Source organism: Salvelinus namaycush, chromosome 15, assembly GCF_016432855.1.
Source record: "Salvelinus namaycush isolate Seneca chromosome 15, SaNama_1.0, whole genome shotgun sequence".
NCBI lineage: Eukaryota > Metazoa > Chordata > Actinopteri > Salmoniformes > Salmonidae > Salvelinus > Salvelinus namaycush.
Window position 1 is genome coordinate 1,653,453 of NC_052321.1, and position 23,378 is coordinate 1,676,830.

The 23,378-nt window shown below is 42.6% G+C and overlaps 1 protein-coding gene across 1 annotated transcript in view; it reads left to right on the forward strand.

The window, feature by feature from the left end:
• Positions 1-12,796, forward strand: part of LOC120060098 (heme-binding protein 1-like) — a 29,709-nt gene extending 16,913 nt beyond the window's left edge. Inside the window, exons 3-5 of the mRNA XM_039009168.1 lie at positions 8,194-8,335; positions 8,453-8,636; positions 9,224-12,796. Coding sequence (XP_038865096.1) covers positions 8,194-8,335; positions 8,453-8,636; positions 9,224-9,395 — 498 coding nt within the window. The 3' untranslated portion in view covers positions 9,396-12,796. The remainder of the gene's footprint in view (positions 1-8,193; positions 8,336-8,452; positions 8,637-9,223) is intronic.
• The last annotated feature ends 10,582 nt before the right edge of the window (positions 12,797-23,378 follow it).

A 23,378-nucleotide genomic window follows, 5' to 3' on the forward strand; every position in this document is an offset into this window, starting at 1 on the left:
CTAGGAAGAAACCAGGCTATGAGGGGTGGCCAGTCAATACTCCAGATATAACAAACTGACCCTAGCCCCCCGACACATAAACTACTGCAGCATAAATACTGGAGGCTGAGACAGGAGGGGTCAGGAGACACTGTGGCCCCATCGGATGATACCCCCAGACAGGGCCAAACAGGCAGGATATAACTCCACCCACTTTGCCAAAGCACAGCCCCCACACCACTAGAGGGATATCTTCAACCACCAACTTACCATCCTGAGACAAGGCCAAGTATAGCCCACAAAGATCTCCACCACGGCACAACCCAAGGGGGGGTGCCAACCCAGACAGGAAGATCATGTCAGTGACAACCCACTCAAGTGACGCACCCCTCCTAGGGACGGCATGGAAGAGCGCCAGTGACTCAGCCCCTGTAATAGGGTTAGAGGCAGAGAATCCCAGTGGAGAGAGGGGAACCGGCCAGGCAGAGACGGCAAGGGCGGTTCGTTGCTCCAGAGCTTTTCCGTTCACCTTCACACTCCTGGGCCAGACTACACTCAATCATATGACCTACTGAAGAGATGAGTCTTCAATAAAGACTTAAAGGTTGAGACCGAGTCTGCGTCTCTCACATGGGTAGGCAGACCATTCCATAAAAATTGAACTCTATAGGAGAAAGCCCTGCCTCCAGCTGTTTGCCTAGAAATTCTAGGGACAATTAGGAGGCCTGCGTCTTGTGACCGGAGTGTACGTGTAGGTATGTACGGCAGGACCAAATCGGAAAGATGGGTAGGAGCAAGCCCATTTAATGCTTTGTAGGTTAGCAGTAAAACCTTTAAATCAGCCCTTGCCTTAACAGGAAGCCAGTGTAGGGAGGCTAGCACTGGAGTAATATGATCAAATTTTGGGGTTCTAGTCAGGATTCTAGCAGCTGTATTTAGCACTAACTGAAGTTTATTTAGTGATTTATCCGGGTAGCCGGAAAGTAGAGCATTGCAGTAGTCTAACCTAGAAGTAACAAAAGCATGGATTAATTTTTCTGCATTTTTGGACAGAAAGTTTCAGATTTTTGCAATGTTACATAGATGGAAAAACCTGTCCTTGAAACAGTCTTGATATGTTCGTCAAAAGAGAGATCAGGGTCCAGAGTAACGCCGAGGTCCTTCAGTTTTATTTGAGACGACTATACAACCATCAAGACTAATTGTCAGATTAAACATAAGATCTCTTTGTTTCTTGGGACATAGAACAAGCATCTCTGTTTTGTCCGAGTTTAAAAGTAGAACGTTTGCAGCCATCCACTTCCTTATGTCTGAAACAGGCTTCTAGCAAGGGCAATTTTGGGGCTTCTCCATGTTTCATTGAAATGTACAGCTGTGTGTCATCCGCACAGCAGTGAAAGTTAACATTATGTTTTCAAATGACATCCCCAAGAGGTAAAATATATAGTGAAAACGATAGTGGTCCTAAAACAGAACCTTGAGGAACACTGAAATTTACAGTTGATTTGTCAGCGGACAAACCATTCAGAGACAAACTGATATCTTTCCGACAGATAAGATCTAAACCAGGCCAGAACTTGTCCGTGTAGACCAATTTGGGTTTCCAATCTCTCCAAAAGAATGTGGTGATCGATGGTATCAAGTGTCTCTGAAGCAGCTCTTTCAGTAGTTTAGTTGGAATAGGATCCAGTATGCAGCTTGAAGGTTTAGAGGCCATGATTATTTTCATCATTGTGTCAAGAGATATAGTACTAAAACACTTAAGTGTCTCTCTTGATCCTAGGTCCTGGCAGAGTTGTGCAGACTCAGGACAGCTGAGCTTTGGAGGAATACGCAGATTTAAAGAGTCCGTAATTTGCTTTCTAATGATCATGATCTTTTCCTCAAAGTTCATGAATTTATTACTGCTGAAGTGAAAGCCATCCTCTCTTGGGGAATGCTGCTTTTCAGTTAGCTTTGCGACAGTATCAAATAGAAATTTCTGATTGTTCTTATTTTCCTCAATTAAGTTGGAAAAATAGGATGATCGAGCAGCAGTGAGGGCTCTTCGATACTGCACGGTACTGTCTTTCCAAGCTAGTCGGTAGACTTCCAGTTTGGTGTGGCGCCATTTCCGTTCCAATTTTCTGGAAGCTTGCTTCAGAGCTCTGGTATTTTCTGTATACCAGGAAGCTAGTTTCTTATGACAAATGTTTTTAGGGGTGCAACTGCATCTAGGATATTGCGCAAGGTTAAATTGAGTTCCTCAGTTAGGTGGTTAACTGATTTTTGTCCTCTGACGTCCTTGGGTAGGCAGAGGGAGGGCATCAAGGAATCTTTGGGTTGTCTGAGAATTTATAGCACGACTTTTGGTGCTCCTTGGTTGGTCTGAGCAGATTATTTGTTGCCATTGCAAACATAATAAAATGGTGGTCCAATAGTCCAGGATTATGAGGAAAAACATTAATATCCACAACATTTATTCCATGGGACAAAACTAGGTCCAGAGTGACTGTGACAGTGTGTAGGTCCAGAGACATGTTGGACAAAACCCACTGAGTCAATGATGGCTCCGAAAGCCTTTTGGAGTGGGTCTGTGGACTTTTCCATGTGAATATTAAAATCACCAAAAATTAGATTATTATCTGCTTTGACTACAAGGTCCGATAGGAATTCAGGGAACTCAGTGAGGAACGTTGTATACGGCCCAGGAGGCCTGTAAACAGTAGCTATAAAAAGTGATTGAGTAGGCTGCATAGATTATGACTAGAAGCTCAAAAGACGAAAAAGTTTTTTTTTTTTTTGTAAATTGAAATTTGCTATCGTAAATGTTAGCAACACCTCCGCCTTTGCGGGATGCACAGGGGATATGGTCACTAGTGTAACCAGGAGGTGAGGCCTCATTTAACACAGTAAATTCATCAGGTTTAAGCCATGTTTCAGTCAGGCCAATCACATCAAGATTATGACCAGTGATTAGTTCATTGACTATAACTGCCTTTGAAGTGAGGGATCTAACATTAAGTAGCTCTATTTTGAGATGTGAGGTAGCACGATCTCTTTCAATAATGGCAGGAATGGAGGAGGTCTTTATTCTAGTGAGATTGCTAAGGCGAACACCGCCATGTTTAGTTTTGCCCAACCTAGGTCGAGGCACAGACACGGTCTCAATGGGGATAGCTGAGCTGACTACACTGACTGTGCTAGTGGCAGACTCCACTAAGCTGGCAGGCTGGCTAACAGCATGCTGCCTGGCCTGCACCCTATTTCATTGTGGAGTTAGAGCCCTGTCTATGTTGGTAGATAAGATGAGAGCACCCCTCCAGCTAGGATGGAGTCTGTTACTCCTCAACAGGCCAGGCTTGGTCCTGTTTGTGGGTAAGTCCCAGAAAGAGGGCCAATTATCTACAAATTCTATCTTTTGGGAGGGGCAGAAAACAGTTTTCAACCAGCGATTGAGTTGTGAGACTCTGCTGTAGAGCTCATCACTCCCCCTAACTGGGAGGAGGCCAGAGACAATTACTCGATGCCGACATCTTTCTAGCTGATTTACACGCTGAAGCTATGTTGCACTTGGTGACCTCTTGACTGTTTCATCCTAACATCGTTGGTGCCGACGTGGATAACTATCTCTATACTCGCCAGTTTTAGCTTTAGCCAGCACCATCTTCAGATTAGCCTAAACGTCGGTAGCCCTGCCCCCCGGTAAACAGTGTATGATCGCTGGATGATTCCTTTTAAGTCTAATACTGAGGGTAATGGAGTCGCCAATGACTAGGGTTTTCAATTTGTCAGCGCTAATGGTGGGAAGCTTCGGCGTCTCAGACCCCTTAATGGGAGGAGTAGAGACCAGAGAAGGCTCGGCCTCTGACTCCGACTCGCTGCTTAATGGGGAGAACCGGTTGGAAGTTTCTGTCGGCTGATTGAGCGACACCGGTTGAGCATTCCTACAGCATTTCCCTCCAGAAGCCATGAGAAAGTTGTCCGGCTGCGGGGACCGTGCGAGGGGATTTATACTAACGTTACTATCTGTACTCACTGGTGGCACAGACACTGTTTCATCCTTTCCTACACTGAAATTACCCTTGCCTAACGTTTGCGTCTGAAGCTGGGCTTGCAGCACAGCTATCCTCGCCTTAAGGCGATCGTTCTCCTGTATATTATGAGTACAGCGACTGCAATTAGAAGGCATCATGTTAATGTTACTTAGCTTCGGCTGTTGGAAGTCCTGCTCCATGTCCAGATAAAGCGTCCGGAGTGAAAAAGTTGAATGAAAAAAAAGTTGAGTGAGTGAAACTAAAAATATAAACGGTAATTAAAAAGTAAAAACCGTAAAGATGTCAGGTAGCAAAGTAAGGTTGGCAACAAAACGCACAGCAACACGTAAACAAGTCTGCAAGTTAGTATAAATAAAATGGTCTGATTGGCTTTCCTCAAGTTAGTGTTTGGCTGGAGTGTAGGTTTAAATAAAGGAGACATGCGTTATCTTTTAATGCCTGTGTCAATTAACACTGTGTAGTCTTGTGTCAATCAACACATCCCATACTAAGAGGATGATCTCCATGCTGGCTCCTAACGGTACATCTGTTGGTATACAGTTACCAAATCTTGTCAGTGGCCACTTTTCTATCCACAGTACTCATGTGAGTAAAGTCACTGTAAAAAAAAATAAATCACAACAGCTGTGATGGAAACAGGAAGTTTCGGTACAATTGCATATATGCAGACATAATTTGTTCATTTGACATGGTGGGATATTTTTGTCTGTAAAATGTATTATGCGAGAAATGGCGGCGGAAACGCCTTTTATGCGCAAATACTGATAAAGTCGAAAGTCAACATGGAGTCACGCGATGATATGGTGTGTGTGGTCCTCCCACTATGACTCGGGGAAGCATGCAGTTTATTAGGCTACAGATTAAATAAATGATGAACTTCACAGTTCATCATGGTGAATGTGCAAGGTGATGAGCTTGATGCTCCTTTCCAATAAATATTGAGGGTCTTATTCTGGTGACATGATGATCGATGCTTGTCTGCTGTTTTGACAAATATAAGATCAATCAAATTTGATTTATAAAACCCTTTTTACATCAGCCGATGTCACAAAGTGCTATACAGAAACCCAGCCTACAACCCCAAACGGCAAGCAATGCAGAAGCATGGTGGCTAGGAAAAACTCCCTAGAAAGACTGGAAACTAGGGAGGAACCAGGCTCTGAGGGGTGGCCAGTCCTCTTCTGGCTGTGCCGGGTTGAGATTATAACAGTACATGGCCAAGATGTTCATAGATGACCAGCAGGGTCAAATAATAATCAGTGGTTGTAGAAGGAGAGGGAGAGAGAGACCCATCAGTAGAGTTAAATGTGATGGAAACCCATTTAACTTGTTGGTTTTTTAAACTCAGTACATGGGAATTTAACAGTAATTTTTTTTTTTTGTGTGTGTGTTTTTATGTGCACTGTCATCACACACAGCCTTTTATCTGCAAAAAAATGATGTTTGATGGAAACATCTCTATTTTATTTCACCTTTATTTAACCAGGTAAGCTAGTTGAGAACAAGTTCTCATTTACAACTGCGACCTGGCCAAGATTAAGCAAAGCAGTGCAACAGAAACAACAACACAGAGTTACACATGGAATAAACAAGCGTACAGTCAATAACGCAATAGGAAAAAAAAGAAATTCTATATACAGTGTGTGCAAATGGCATGAGGTGGTAAGGCAATAAATAGGACATTGTAGCGGAGTAATTACAATTTAGCAGATTAACACTGGAATGATAGATGAGCAGATGATGGTGTGTAAGTAGTGATACTGGTGTGCAAAAGAGCAGCAAAGTAAATAAAAACAATATGGGGGATGAGGTAGGTAGATTGGGTGGGCTATTTACAGATGGACTATGTACAGCTGCAGCGATCGGTTAGCTGCTGAGATAGCTGATGTTTAAAGTTAGTGAGGGAAATGCAAGTCTCCAGCTTCAGCAATTTTTGCAATTCGTTCCAGTCACTGGCAGCAGAGAACTGGAAGGAAAGGCGGCCATAGAAGGTGTTGGCTTTGGGGATGACCAGTGAGATATACCTGCTGGAGCGCGTGCTACGGGTGGGTGTTGTTATCGTGACCAGTGAGCTGAGATAAGGTGGAGCATTACCTAGCATAGACTTGTAGATGACCTGGAGCCAGTGAGTCTGGCGACGAATATGTAGCGAGGGCCAGCCGACTAGAGCATACAGGTCGCAGTGGTGGGTGGTATAAGGGGCTTTGGTGACAAAACGGATGGCACTGTGATAGACTACATCCAATTTGCTGAGTAGAGTACTGGAAGCTATTTTGTAGATGACATCGCCAAAGTCAAGGATCGGTAGGATAGTCAGTTTTACGAGGGTAAGTTTGGCGGCGTGAGTGAAGGAGGCTTTGTTGCGAAATAGGAAGCCAATTCTAGATTTGTTTTTGGATTGGAGATGTTTGATATGAGTCTGGAAGGAGAGTTCAGTCTAGCCAGACACCTAGGTATTTGTAGTTGTCCACGTATTCTAGGTCAGAACCATCCAGCGTAGTGATGCTAGTCGGGCGGGCGGGTGCGGGCAGCGAACGGTTGAAAAGCATGCATTTGGTTTTACTAGCGTTTAAGAGCAGTTGGAGGCCACAGAAGGTGTGTTGTATGGCATTAAAGCTAATTTGGAGGTTAGTTAACACCGTGTCCAAAGAAGGGTCAGATGTATACAGAATGGTGTCGCCTGCGTAGACGTGGATCAGGGAATCACCCGCAGCAAGAGCGACACCGTTGATATATACAGAGAAAAGAGTCGGCCTGAGAATTGAACCCTGTGGTACCCCCATAGAGACTGCCAGAGGTCCGGGCAACAGGCCCTCCGATTTGACACACTGAACTCTGAGAAGTAGTTGGTGAACCAGGCGAGGCAGTCATTTGAGAAAGCAAGGCTATTGAGTCTGCCAATAAGAATATGGTGATTGACAGAGTCGAAAGCCTTGGCCAGGTCGATGAAGACGGCTGCACAGTACTGTCTTTTATCGATGGCGGTTATGATATCGTTTAGAAAGAGAAGGTCCAGATTGTCTAGCCCAGCTGATTTTTACAGATCCAGGTTTTGCAGCTCTTTCAGAACATCTGCTATCTGGATGAAGGAGAAGCTGGGGAGGCTCGGGCAAGTAGCTGCGGGGGGTGCGGCGCTGTTGGCCGGGGTTGGGGTAGCCAGGAGGAAAGCATGGCCAGCCGTAGAGAAATGCTTATTGAAATTCTCGATTATCATGGATTTATCGGTGGTGACCGTGTTACCTAGCCTCAGTTCAGTGGGCAGCTGGAAGGAGGTGCTCTTGTTCCCCATGTACTCGAGTGTCCCAAACATTTTGGGAGTATATCGCGGGGACTATTCGATGCTATTGCAGTCCGCCACAGGATGTTTTTGTGCTGGTCAAGGGCAGTCAGGTCTGGAGTGAACCAAGGGCTATATCTGTTCTTAGTTCAATTTTTTTTGAAAGGGGCATGCTTATTTAAGATGGTTAGGAAATTACTTTTAAAGAACAACCAGGCATCCTCTACTGACGGGTTGAGGTCAATATCCTTCCAGGATTCCCAGGCCAGGTCGATTAGAAAGGCCTGCTTGCAGAAGTGTTTTAGGGAGCGTTTGACAGTGATGAGGGGTGGTCGTTTGACCGCGGACCCATAGTGGATGCAGGCAAAGAGGCAGTGATCGCTGAGATCCTGATTGAAAACAGCAGAGGTGTATTTGGAGGGCAAGTTGGTCAGGATAATATCTATGAGGGTGCCCATGTTTACGGATTTAGGGTTGTACCCTGGTGGTTTCCTTGATAATTTGTGTGAGATTGAGGGCATCTATCTTAGATTGTAGGACTGCTGGGGTGTTAAGCATATCCCAATTTAGGTCACCTAACAGAACAAACTCTGAAGATAGATTGGGGGAAATCAATTCACATATGGTGTCCAGGGCACAGCTGGGAGCTGAGGGGGGGTCTATAACAGGCGGCAACAGTGAGAGACTTATTTCTGGAGAGATTCATTTTTAAAATTAGAAGCTCGAACTGTTTGGGCATAGACCTGGATTCTGTCGCAAATTGAATGGAAACCTAGCTACTGACGACTGACTCTATTAACATGCTGAAACAAAGTGCTGCTGTTACACTGCATTAGACTTTATTAAATGCATAGGTAGTGACCCAGTGCTCTCTCTCTGTGTGTGTGTGTGTGTACACAGTGTGGAGACGTGCTCTATGAGAAGAGACACTATGAGAAGGCCCACTGGGCGTGTATCACGGTTCATGAGGACACCTACGAGCAGAGCATCTGTTACGGCTTCATGAAGCTCATGAGATACATCTGCCAGCAGAACTCCTCAGGTGAGTCCAAAACCGCCTTCATAGGAGTCATTGGGCCTATATTCTTCTAACTTTATCCTTGTTTAGCCAAGTCTAGTTCAGACTCCTGACTCTTGGTTGTCCATGTCCTGTCCTTAGGTAGCTATCTGGGTATGACCATCCCTATCCTGACTGTGATCCGTACGGACGAGAACCACTCTGTCTTGTCCAAGGACGTCACTGTGGCCTACTACCTGCCCACAGAATACCAAGTCCAGCCACCCCTGCCTTCTGACACTGAAATAAGCATTGAGGAATGGCCTGCCACCATTGTATACACAAGGTAGGAGTTTGGAATTATTTTGCTCTGCTTGGTCAATTTTATGGCAATACAATATGAAAGTAGATGAATTATAAACGTTTTAAATTGTAATCATTACTGGAACCATTGTCAGTTTGAGGCATAAACAAGTTCACAGTTTCTAGCAAAACGAGTGAATTTCAAAAAATTTCGTCCTACAGTTAGTCAACAAGTTAGCTTGCTGGTTTTCGGGAACCCAAAACCAAATCTCATGTACGTAACTAGCTAGCTCCTCGATTGGTCACAAACATTAAGTCAGTCACATGAGGCTATTTAGCTAAAGTTAATGACATTATTTCAGTCAGTTAGCCACCAATACTTTTATGCTAGCCACCATGTTGTTGCATCCTTCCAAAAATGACAGTGGCTGCAGTTTTGTTTTAATTTAGCATATTGTTTTGGACAATCTCAAAGCAGAGTCTATTCAAAAGCCTCGTGAATTTACACAGCAGAATGAGAGTAAGGAAGTTATAATGACTCCAGTGTTAGACCTGCACCTGCAAACGCACACCTCCCTTACTTGAATCAAATCTCATTCGATTCCTATGTGCCCCTTTTCTAACCTCCAGGTCCTTCACTGGCGCCACAAACGAGGTGACCATCATTAATGAGATCAGCACCATGGCGGAAATGCTCGACTCCCCCGCCACGCATGTGAATGACTCGTTCATCGTGGCTGGCTATACCAACCCTGCGGTGGCGAACCGACAGAACGAGATTTGGTTCCTGGAGCGGCCTTGAGGGTCAGCCTAACCTTGGCCCATCCTCCTAAACTTGACCCACCCAACACCCCCTTATCCCAATCCTACTGATTCACCCCTTCCTGTTCTAGTGTGAAGAGACTTAGGGACTTTGCTGCAAGGGCCCTTATTACTAGTCCTGTGCGAGGCTGCATCCTTTGGGTCCATGAACACCTTTACGATAGGGCATCTAGTCTAGATATTTTACTCTGCTGTTATCCTCACATAGTCAGGGCTTGACATCCACTTTTTTAGTCACTTGTCATTCGGACAAGTAGAACAGATGTTTTTTTTTTTTTTTTTTACTTGTCGAAAAATGGTCTGCAACACCATTTTTTTACATTATTGTATGATGCAAGGAACCACTTTACAAAATAAAATAGAGAATCAGACAAAAATGTAGGATACCATCTGCCTATTGGCTTCTTTGCCTGTCTCAAAATACAACACTGCCCCTTTAAGGCTCTCCTGGAAGATGGTTGGCCACCCTTAGCCTATAAAATATTGCAACGTTACAACTACAACCAAATACTTTGTCTTCATTAAAATAACTTCCTTATTCAATTAATCAGGGAACAAATGGCTAAGGTAGACTACTTCAAAGTAACTAACAAATACACGTTTATCTAATATATTCTGATTTCATGGGATATCTTTTGACCGCATGCGAGTTATTTGTCAATGAGGCTATTCTAATAATATTTTGAACGTTGTCAGAATGACATGGCCAATGTTTAAAAGAGGGGAATCCCAGCTCACCAACTGTCAGATGTATTTCTCAACTCCCAATGTTGAGCGCTTGATAGGAGGTTTTACAACATGGCTATGTAGCATTGCTTTAATAATGCACCCGTTCATCAATGTCGTACTGGAGTGCCCGGTGACATGAAAATGACATTAATGCATGCTAAAAGCTGAATAGTTAGCTACAGAGAACTAGCCAGGCTAAACAAGATGTTTTGAATTGGCTATATAGTTAGTCTGTTGTCTGTCATTATTACAGGTTACCTCACTGCTACAATGTCTGTCCATGGGCCTGCTCACCCACGCAGGTGATTCACACACCATGACTTTTCCAGGATTTTAATGACCGTACTCTGTTTGCTGACCAAAAATGAGCTATAACTGGGTAAAAAAATAGAAAGGAATATCAACAAATGTGCACACGCCTGTCAATGCAATACAATTCTACTCCGATGCGAACAGTGTCCAAAACATCGCATACGGAAGACACTTGTGATTTATTTTTTTACTTGTCCATTCGGATAACTTAAATCTATATTCTGCTTGCCCAACTTTTGTCTTTTTACTTGTCCCGGACAAGCGTTAATGTTGAGCCCTGATAGTCTTGACGACCTCCGAAGGGTGAGGAGTCGTGACGTTTACTTGATGTTTTGTGAAAAGTGGATGGATATTAGAGCCATGCCTTTAGAGAGTTGGGCCAAATTTAGGTTGTAAAATATCGTTCTAATTCTAGACATTCAGTGACATAGCATTGTTTAAATATTCCCCATGTCATGTTAATGGACAGCTAACATGGCTGCCATAGAATGTTGTAGTGTCATGTAAATGCATCATAACGCAGAAAACCTCAATGTCCCATCTCTCTAAATACATGGTTCTGGTGGATCCTAATTATTGCGCCAGTCACACTGTAAACCTTGAAGAACTGGAATTCTTACCAGGTAATTAACAATCCTGAACGATGACTGCTATTCCAGTCTGCTTTAGGGGGGGATAAGTGCAGTCTTCACCATGGTAACTACCACCTTTTTAGACAATTTAATGCTATAGGAGGGTGGATTTTATTAGTTGTGAAGTGTAAGTAAATCGTGTCATTCTCTTTCTGTCAATGAAACACTGAGCATGACACATAGACAAACACCGGATAAATTTTACAGCCAACAGTCTGAATGTATAAGCACGCGAGACAGAAAATACGTATTACTACAAACCAAAATCACTGAGCTTTGTTATATGACAATCGAGCATGCCATCTGCTGCATACTACACTTTTCTATGCTCTTTCTGAGAGTCAATGCATTCCTCATTCTTAAAGCCGTGATGTTCACAAACGACCTATTTCTGTCTCTCTCTCTATTTAACTAAGGTTCCAATCCAGACATTGCTTTGTGTGTGTGCACTATTTGCAAGTTACCTGACACTGCTGACGAGAAACAAGTAACATTGAAAACAGAGTAAATGCATGGAGCCTATCATATACACGGTTATATTTGTTTATGTTATCTGAGTAAGAAAAGTGATTTGTTTTTAGTCCACAGCATTAGGGTTCTATACCCCATTTTAACGAAAATCCATTAAAGCTCAAAATAACAATTCAAGAGGTATTTTCTATCTTCCAAATATTTTGTAATGAAACCAATTACTAAGAGGATGAATTTAACATAAGAAAAGTGATGTATCATAATATCTATTTTGTTGTCTCAACAATACATAGGAAAGTTCTAGATCTATCAGTTGTTTTAAAGGAGAATAGGCCATTATTGCTTAACACCGGGCTGTATATTGAAGTGTAGCTGTGACAACACTAGTCACAGTATGTCAGGTAACTGTACTTTGCCAAATCATCACTGTGTAAAGTCTTGTTCAGGAGATCATCTTTCTCATTGCGGGTTAATGACCAGTCATAACCATTATTTTACCACGTACCGCATTCAGCAGCATGTAAACAAACAGCATCTCAATCACTTCAAATCGCCAAGTCCAGTCTGAAAGTAGTTCAAAGAAACTGTCGTCCCCACGACTTCAGTGTAGTGATATTATAACGCGCGCCTTTAACCAAGTTGTTTCAGTGGTGGTTAGTCTTACCTGTTTGGCCTCTGCAGCTTTTTACACTTTAGGTTAGTTGTTTTCCTGCCCGTAATCAGAGCTGATGTAGAATGTAACGTTAAAGTTCTAAATGTGATGTAGACACCACGTAGGATGTAACGGTAAAGTCCTAAATGTGATGTAGACACCACGTAGGATGTAACGGTAAAGTTCTAAATGTGATGTAGACACCACGTAGGATGTAACGGTAAAGTCCTAAATGTGATGTAGACACCACGTAGGATGTAACGGTAAAGTCCTAAATGTGATGTAGACACCACGTAGGATGTAACGTTAAAGTTCGAAATGTGTACGGAATTGGAGCATGCAGAATGATTTGAACTGGGTGTCCGCCATGACTCCAACACGTCTAACTAACAGACTGGTCCTTTGGGAACAGTTGGCGCGAAGGCAGTTTGGTGGATTTTTGCAAACATTTTTCAGTGTTCTTCGTAAAAGTGTGCTGTACAGAAAAACATTTGAAATGCAATGACGAAAGCTACTATGGATTTCTTGATTGTTTTTGTTAAAATGTTTTATTTCCTTTAAGAAATAAAAATGATATTAAATCTGTGGGCCTTCGTGTGATTCTAGCAAAGATGGTGGGGATAGATATTTCCCTATAAAATATACAATCCTAATAATAACCTAGACTACCTTTTTAAACCCCAGAAAGTTTAATTAGTCAAGTCCAAACATACGAAAACAGATCAGCATCTGTAAAGTTCGGCTTCAAACCGATCTGGTGCCAGTGAGCACAGAAATGGCAACATACTAGAAATGAGGCTATTGAAACCTGGAAGTTTGATGAAGGCATGAGGTTACTAGGCCCCAGCTCAGTGCCGTGCCTGAGGGAGCAGGAATCACCAGAGGGAACATCTGACACGGTATTGAAAAATGACCTGATTCACACCCACACAAGTGTGTACATTTATTTTATGGAGATCAAAATGCATAGTCTACAAAAGATGGCAAGGGGCAGACCCTTTTTTTTCTTCTTGGGAACAAATTCTTCCCCCATGACAAGGGAACAATTGGGGGCTCAGCAACACAATCAGTTACACAAACCCTAACAAAAAGGAACCATGCACCATTTATCACCATACCATATCAGGCTGCCACATGGATATTATGCAATGCCCAGGGAGAGGCACACCTATGTAAGTTAGATCAGTTGCCCTCAACATTGAGTAAGACAATGAAGGAGATGCTTGCTGAGGCAAACCTGTTGTGGCCATGGCATCTTGTCTAGACCATAATCCAAGAGACTTCCTTACAGGGAAACTAAACCGGCCACGCTGAAATAGATCTTGCATCTATTTGAGAAGCTAGACGCGCTGCAAGTCCTGCCTATCCCATCTCATTGGTTTTCACGAGCATACAAACCCAGGAGAGATTCATCAAAGATAACTAGATTTCCCCTTTTATCTCTGGATTAATCGTTGGAGTAGAGAAACACAATTTTGTATGACTTCGGGTCAACATTCTGCAAAGAACCAGGTAAAATATATAAGACCATAGCAGTGGAGGCTGGTGGGAGGAGCTATATGAGGACAGGCTCATTGTAATGGCTGGAATGGAATAAATGTAACGGTATCAAACATATGGAAACAACATGTTTGACTCTGTTCCATATATTCCATTTCAGCCATTACAATGAGCCCGTCGTATAATACCTCCCACCAGCCTCCACTGGACCATAGGCGTGTCAGGTTAAATAACAACCCAATGTTCATCTCCCAAGTCAAACTTAGCTAGCTAGCTAAATGTCCATTGAATGTTTCATGTGTGTTTCGACCCTCTCCCCCACTTTTTTTATTTCACCTTTATTTAACCAGGTAGGCTAGTTGAGAACAAGTTCTCATTTGCAACTGCGACCTGGCCAAGATAAAGCAAAGCAGTGTGACACAGACAACAACACAGAGTTACACATGGAATAAACAAGCCAATAACACAATAAACAAGTCAATGACACAGTAGAAAATAAAGAAAGTCTATATACAGTGTGTGCAAAAGGCATGAGGAGGTAGGCAATACATAGGCCATAGGAGCGAATAATTACAATTTAGCAGATTTACACTGGAGTGATAAATGAGCAGATGATGATGTGCAAGTAGAAATACTGGTGTGCAAAAGAGCAGAAAAGTAAATAAAATAAAAAAACAGTATGGGGATGAGGTAGGTAGATTGGGTGGGCTATTTACAGATGGACTATGTACAGCTGCAGCGACCGGTTAGCTGCTCAGATAGATGTTTAAAGTTGGTGAGGGAAATAAAAGTCTCCAACTTCAGCGATTTTTGCAATTCGTTCCAGTCACTGGCAGCAGAGAACTGGAAGGAAAGGCGGCCAAATGAGGTGTTGGCTTTGTGGATGATCAGTGAGATATACCTGCTGGAACGTGTGCTACAGGTGGGTGTTGTTATCGTGACCAGTGAACTGAGATAAGGCGGAGCTTATCTAGCATAGACTTATAGATGACCTGGTGCCAGTGGGTCTGGCGACGAATATGTGGAGAGGGCCAGCCGACTAGAGCATACAGGTAGCAGTGGTGGGTGGTATAATGTGATTTGGTAACAAAACGGATGACACTGTGATAGACTGCATCCAGTTTGCTGAGTATTGGAAGCTATTTTGTAGATGACATCGCCGAAGTCGAGGATCGGTAGGATAGTCAGTTTTACTATGGTAAGTTTGGCGGCGTGAGTGAAGGAGGCTTTGTTGCGAAATAGAAAGCCGATTCTAGATTTGATTTTGGATTGGAGATGTTTAATATGAGTCTGGAAGGAGAGTTTACAGTCTAGCCAAACACCTAAGTATTTAATTGAATGAATATAATTGATTCATAGTTGGTTTTGGTATTTCAACCTGCGTCTCATGATCACATCTGGTGTAGATGGACAAAATCAACATGCGCATGATGGCGCATGCACTTGCGTGGCCGGTTTGGTCAGGGTGTTAAGAAATTCAGCACATCAGACTAGAGTTGGTGCACTAACTAGGGCATGTTGTTCAGCAGCACCACAAGGGTCCAGTGTCCTCCTGGCTATCTGAGAATTAATTTATCTGATTCCCCTAGCAATCAGTCACTTCAGCTCCAGTGGCTTGATGGCTGTTGACAGTGGTTGAGGAGTAGTTTATAGCCCTATAGCATTTTCTCCATTTTAGTTTAAGGTTTCACTCGAAATCCCACTTTTTTTTTTTTACTGAAAAAACAACCAAATTGGACATTAAGTCCACAATGCTTGAACCACATCGGGAGACCACTTTTGAGGTCTGTGAAAAATCAAACATTGTAATTTTTGGTTGTAGATACCCTTTAATTAAACTGTGCACCAGTCAAACACTTGTTTGGTTAGTGGTGTTTCTGAAGCAAACGTGATTGCAGAGCTAGCTAAACAAATCGCCACTGAATTTATGCAAATAATCATGATATCATTGATTGATGTATTGATTGTTGCAAATAATCATGATATCATTCTGCCAGGTAGGCTACGCTTGTAGTTAGCATTTAACCGAGAAAAACCTCCATCTACCAGAAGACGATTAGCATTATTAGCATAATCGCTAACTGCTACACAAAACGCACAAGCACCGGCAATACGAACCACTGATGCATTTTGTTAATGTCTTATGATAATCTTGGACAAATTAATACATTTGAATAAATTCAATACATTTAGTTGATTTCAATACAAATGTTTTAATATTGTTGAATTATGTTTTAATGTCTGGATTCCGTGAATCCATCCAAGTTCTCCACATCGCGGATTTTATAAGACACTTGTAGTTGCTGGATTGGGCCTTTGCTCTAGAGCCACAGCATTCCACTACTCCAGCCAGTTGAGACAGAATAGTGAGATGGGTGCTACAGTACAGAGGCCTCCACTCCTGGGATTAGTCTCTAATGAGTGAGCACTCAGCGCACCATGAACTAATTTGCACTGACAAGCAATTATTTTAATTTATTTAACTAGGCAAGTCAGTTAAGAACAAATTCTTATTTACAATGATGGCCTACCAAAAGGCCTCTTGCAGGGACGGGGGCTGGGATAAAAAATATATGACAAAACACATCACGACAAGAGGGACACCACAATACTACATAAAGAGAGACCTAAGACAACAACATAGCATGGCAGCAACACATGACATCACAGCATGCTAGCAACACCAAATGACAACATGGTAGCAACACAACATGGCAGCAGCACAAAACATGGTACAAACATTATTGGGCACAGACAACCGCACAAAGGCGAAGCAGCCACAACTTTCAGTAAGAGTGTCCAGTGCACCCTGGGATGCATATGTTATATCTTTAGAATTAATTAATTATAATGAAGTAAGTCATATGTATCACATAGAGGGAAAACGTACTTCCAAGTAGCGAAGATATTTTTTTTAAACACCCTGCAATGACAAATCTCAGCCACAAGATGGAGGCATACCAAAACAAATGTCACATGTCCCAGGGTCAAAAGGGAGGCCACTCCTTTTAATGCAGGGTTCCTTTAATACAAGCATACAAACCCATGAGAGATTCATCAAAGATAACTAAAACCTAACTAGGTTTCCCCTTTTATCTGTGGGTTAATCGTTGGAGTTAGAGAAACACACAATTTTGTATGACTTCGGGTCAACATTCTGCAAAGAAGCAGGAAAAATATATAAGACCATAGCAGTGGAGGCTGGTGGGAGGAGCTATACGGGTATGGGCTCATTGTAAAGGCAGAATTGGAATTCATGGAAACAACATGTTTGACTTCGTTCCATGAATTCCATTCCAGCCATTACAATGAGCCCGTCCTCCTATAGCTCCTCCCATCAGGCTCCACTGGTGCTAGGACAGATACCTGGCAATAGGCGTGATTCCCTAGCCTCTTCAATCTCCACACACTTGACCAGCAGCGTGGGGCAGGTGTCTTGAGACAGGTCGTTCACCAACACCTGAGGAGTGAGGAAGAAGATGTGCCTGGACCTCCATAGTGCCCACCTCTGCAGTGACGGAGCACTCCGTGGTGGACAAGGAATGGAAATGTCAGAGAAGACCCTGTTCAAACATGTCTTATATCCTTACCTCGGCCCTGTTCAAACATGTCTTATATCCTTACCTCGGCCCTGTTCAAACATGTCTTATATCCTTACCTCGGCCCTGTTCAAACATGTCTTATATCCTTACCTTGGCCCTGTTCAAACACTTAAGATACATGTGTTGCAATTTACCTGTCAACTCAGCCTAGTTTTATAGACTAGACATAACATAGTAAACGTAAATTCGGGACACTCAAATTAGTATGATATGTTACCTTTGCTGAGGAGCTGTCAAGGCTTGGGAAGTCGTTGTAATATGTTGTTCTACTTGAGGTTGTCCCTGTGAGGCTATTAGTGTTCTCAATATTTGGTATATGTTGTTGTCCATAGCTTACTTATCAGCCTCATAAACAGGAACTACCATTAAAACATAATGATCTTCATCAGCAGCAGCTTCCTCAATATGTCTCAGCTCACTGTCAGCTGTGGAGCCCTGACCAAATTCACCCCGCAGTGAGTTACGGGGCATAGGGGGTGGCAAAGTTATGTAATTCACCCTCTGACTCTTGCCTGTGAATGCTGCGCTGCGGTTTGAGGTTGTTTTTCGCCAGCCCAACAAACTTACATTATTCGTTTTTGACTAACCTTTTGCGGTACTAATGCACCCCAAGTCATTTGGTTTGTACCACTCATTTTCACTTGTGGTATTGATTTTTAGCAAGAAGCCGTGCGGTGGCATTACGAAAATTGTAAACAATTAAATATATAAATAAGTACTTCCGTGGTCGCAGGTAGGCCTGATAATGGCTTTAAATAGTTTATGAAAAACATTTAGGTTTTCATGTCTTGCTAATACAGACGCATTTCCAACTTTTAATAGTTTTTACAAATTTCACTAGGGACTTTTGTTTTTCAGTAAATGTGGGCTGGGACGTTAGAAAAGAAAGAAAAAGTTGGTTCATTTCCCGCAAATGTTGCTATGTTACCATGGCAACGAAGGGACTCAAATGGCAAACGTTGACGTTCACACGTTTTCAGGTAAAAGCAGCTAGCTAAGCTAGATGTTTAACCAGATAGCTAGATAAATCACAACGTTTCCAAAAATGTTGTTCCTCTGCTTATCGTATGTGTTGTCTTGCTGTGCTGTGCATATTGCTGTAAAGCAGCTTCAAAGCTACTGTTGTTAGTTAGCGTTGCCAGCAGGGACTGTGTGGGGAGGGGGTGGTGTCAGTGGTGTCCACCCACTGCTCAATGGGTGAAAACGCGCTTTGATGATGAAATGTAACTTCCTTGTGTTATAAAATACATTTTACCAAGACAAATATGATTATTCATCAAGTTTCAAGTTTATTTTTTATATAGCCCTTCGTACATCAGCTAATATCTCGAAGTGCTGTACAGAAACCCAGCCTAAAACCCCAAACAGCAAGCAATGCAGGTGTAGAAGCACAGTGGCTAGGAAAAACTCCCTAGAAAGGCCAAAACCTAGGAAGAAACCTAGAGAGGAACCAGGCTATCTTCTGGCTGTGCCGGGTGGAGATTATAACAGAACATGGCCAAGATGTTCAAAATGTTCATAAGTGACAAGCATGGTCAAATAATAATCAGGAATAAATGTCAGTTGGCTTTTCATAGCCGATCATTAAGAGTTGAAAACAGCAGGTCTGGGACAGGTAGGGGTTCCATAACCGCAGGCAGAACAGTTGAAACTGGAATAGCAGCAAGGCCAGGTGGACTGGGGACAGCAAGGAGTCATCATGCCCGGTAGTCCTGACGTATGGTCCTAGGGCTCAGGTCCTCCGAGAGAGAGAAAGAAAGAGAGAAGGAGAGAATTAGAGAGAGCCAAGATTTTCAAAATGTTCATAAATGACAAGCATGGTCAAATAATAAATCAGGAATAAATGTCAGTTGGCTTTTCATAGCCGATCATTAAGAGTTGAAAGCAGCAGGTCTGGGACAGGTAGGGGTTCCATAACCGCAGGCAGAACAGTTGAAACTGGAACAGCAGCAAGGCCAGGTGGACTGGGGACAGCAAGGAGTCATCATTCATGTTCTTAATCGTTCAGAGGCGTCTTTCTCTAACATAGCATATGGAATTGTTTTATGATGGTCATAAATGGATCATTTAGCTATTTGATTTAGAATTTTAGGACCCCTGTAGGTATCACATTTTAAAGTATTACATTTGGACTGTAATAGTACTATAGCTCATAGAAACAAATTGAAAAACACATTCATTAAATTCATTAAACAGACAGCCCCCCCAAAATAATAAGGAGTAGGGTTTTGAAGTCTCTGTCCTATATCTAGGAGATATAAGAAAGCTCAGGAAATATTTTTGTTTTTTGGACACATATTTAACAAAAATGTACTTCCATAATTTTTTTATACCTGGTATGACACTTGTGATTGTCGTAGAGCAAAACGGAGAACACCATCATGTCCGTGAGAATAGTGGGGTCATATTAGTTTGTAGCCCAAATGGTTCAGGCACTACAGACAGAAGTTGGCACATTGGCGGTATCAACTAAAGATGAGTCCCGTGGGGGTAGTAGAGCAAAACTGGCGTTTTTGTGAGAAGACCTATTTTCGGGATGTCTCCTCCTCTGACAAACAGCGCTGTAGCTCTGCCACTTTCCACGCAGATGCGGAAGGCCAACATAAAAATAGCGGAAGGCCGACATAGGCGGATATCTCTAGCTTAAATTGACGGATTTTGATGGGGATTTTTTTATTATGTTACTTAGTTTGACACACAGTGGATCAACATACTATTTTTAGCACTGAGCTCTGTAGGTTTCTCAACACTTTTGAGGATTTTACATTTTGTGGTCATTGTCTTCAAAGTTGTTTACACAGGTCGCAAAAAGGAAAATTAGCATCATGACATGAGCTGAATTAGGAACAAAAATATAAACGAAACTTGCAACAATTTCAAAGATTTTACTGAGTTACAGTTCATATAAGGAAATCAATACATTTATATAAACTCATTAGGCACTAATCTACGGATTTCACATGACTGGGAATACAAATATGCATCTGTTGGTCAGAGATTCATTTTAAAAAAGTAGGGGCGTGGATCAGAAAACCAGTCAGTATCTGGTGTGACCACCATTTGCATCATGCAGCGCGACACATCTCCTTCGCATAGAGTTGATTAGGCTGTTATTTGTGGCCTGTGGAATGTTGTCCCACTCCTCTTCAATGGCTGTGCGAATTTGCTGGATATTGGCGGGAACTGGAACACGCTGTCGTACACATCGATCCAGAGCATCCCAAACGTGCTCAATTGGTGACATGTCTGGTGAGTATGCAGGCCAGGGACATTTTCAGGATTAGGTACAGATCGTTGCGCAATGGGGCCGTGCATTCTCATGCTGAAACATGAGGTGATGGCGGCGTATGAATGGCATGACAATGGGTCTCGGGATCTCATCACGGTATCTCTGTGCATTGAAATTGCCATCGATAAAATGCAATTGTGTTCATTGTCCGTATCTTATGCCTAACCATATCTTAACCCCACATCCACCATGGGGCACTGTGTTCACAATGTTGACATCAGCAAACCGCTTGCCTACAAGACTCCATACACGTGGTCTGCGGTTGTGATGCTGGTTGGACGTACTGCCAAATTGTCTAAAACGATGTTGGAGGCGGCTTATGGCAACAGCTCTGCCAATTGCACGCTCCCTCAGAACTTGAGACATCTGTGGCATTGTGTAGTGTGACAAAACTGCAGATTTTAGAGTGGCCTTTTATTGTACCCAGCACAAGGTGCACCTGTGTAATGATCATGCTGTTTAATCAGCTTCTTGATATGCCACACCTGTCAGTTGGATGGATTATCTTGACAAAGGAGAAATGCTCACTAATAGGGATGTAAGCAAATTTGTGGCCAACATTTGAGAGAAATAAGCTTCCTGGGATCCTGTTTTCAGCTCATGAAACATGGGACCAACACTTTACATGTTACGTTTATATTTTTGTTCAGTTTAAAAGGCTTTGAAAATTAAAGGCTGGTATAAGCTCATTGCTCCATTGACATTATATAGAGATGTGCTTATTTTTGTGAGAAATCTTTGAAAAAATAACAATAATTATTTTATTACTATGAGAAGTGTATACTAAAATATGAAAATACTACATGTTATGTTTCATAATCTATATTGTTTTTTTTGTCCTGCGGATTCGAGAAGACAAGTTCATCGGGAAAGTGAGCCTGTCAGGTAGCCAGTATCGTTAGTTCTTGCACAGAATCCAGCCTAGTTAGATGCAATTTTCCAGATTTTTGAACACGTTCTTTCTCTGGCCTCTATTGATTTAGTCACCCTAATTCTGGCCTACAAATGTAAAAACTCCAATAACCTTTTGAATGGATTATGATAGAGACATGAGGTTTGAACCATTGACCAATTATCCATTGGTCAAAAGATGCATTTTTGATTGGACACCCTACACCTAGCTAATTGTGTTTACGCTAAAGATAATGACATTACAATGTTGTAGGCAGCACACCTGTTATGAATGAATGCTCTGCCTAAAAGGTCTGGAGCATTAATGGCACAGACGTGCACTACATGTTACTGGAACAACCGAGTTGCAGGTTCAAGACCTGTTCCCCTCTAACGTTACAGTGGTTATTTTCCCAGCATTTTTGGGGGGATGGAAGCGTTCCCATTTGTATTGGGGTTTGTGAGGGAGGTGGCCATCCTGTATGACTGTACTACAGCCTCTGAACCGTCATGGCACAGCAGGTTCCTGCAACGTTCCTGCAATGCAAGGTTTCTGATTCAAGGTTTCTGTTTCCCCCTCAATTGCCTCATTACTGACAAGTTGTATTACACCTGGTTCTCTATTTAAGTGTTTCAGTGTTTACTTCAAATTTATTTATATAGCCCTTCTTATATCAGATGATATCTCAAAGTGCTGTACAGAAACCCAGCCTAAAACCCCAAACAGCAAGCAATGCAGGTGTAGAAGCACGGTGGCTAGGAAGAACTCCCTAGAAAGGCCAAAACCTAGGAAGAAACCTAGAGAGGAACCAGGCTATGAGGGGTGGCCAGTCCTCTTCTGGCTCTGCCGGGTGGAGATTATAACAGAACATGGCCAAAATGTTCATAAATGACCAGCATGGTCAAATAATAGTAATCACAGTGAACAGGTCAGGGTTCCATAGCCGCAGGCAGAACAGTTGAAACTGGAGCAGCAGCACGGCCAGGTGGACTGGGGACAGCAAGGAGTCATCATGCCAGGTAGTCCTGAGGCATGGTCCTAGGGCTCAGGTCCTCCGAGAGAGAGAGAAAGAAAGAGAGAATTAGAGAGAGCATACTTAAATTCACAAAGGACACCGGATAAGACAGGAGAAGTACTCCAGATATAACAGACTGACCCTAGCCCCCCGACACATAAACTACTGCAGCATAAATACTGGAGGCTGAGACAGGAGGGGTCAGGAGATACTTGATCCCACAGGCACACACTCGTGAATATTTAGTGAGATAAGAGATCAACTGTTTGAAGTTTGAAGACAGTGTGAGAGATATCGACGAAGACGTGAACCATTTAGATTGGAAGGGGAATATTATTCCCATACCTCATTTCAAAGACTTTGTAAGTAGGGTTTGCCCTTCTCCCGAAGACCATGCTAGTCATTTCTGCTCAGTTGGTGTCTCTAACCAATTTTATTGTACTCTACCAGCAGGATGGCACATCTTCACCAAAAAAAACAAGTGAAAGAGGCACCAGACAGGAGAAGCCAGGAGCAGTCTGGGTTTAGATGTGAGCTATATTACAGCCATTTTCAGAAAGGTAAAGTTTGTGTGGGTGCGTGTGTGTGTGTGTGTGTGCGGGGAAACCCAAATGTTTGAGAGATGTCTCTCTCTTTCTCTCTCTCTCTCTGATCCTTGTTTTTATTGAATTTATGCTCATTGTTTTTAAGTTATGTAAGTTAATGAGTTGCTTCTCAATGTATCTGCCTTCTCCCATGTTCCCAGCAGTGGTGTAGTCTGGCCATGGAGATGCTGTGCCTTCAGCATCATTTTCATTCAGGAAGGAGAAGATAAATATTGAATACAAAGGAAACAATGACATACTTTCTCTCTCTCTCTCTTTCTCTCT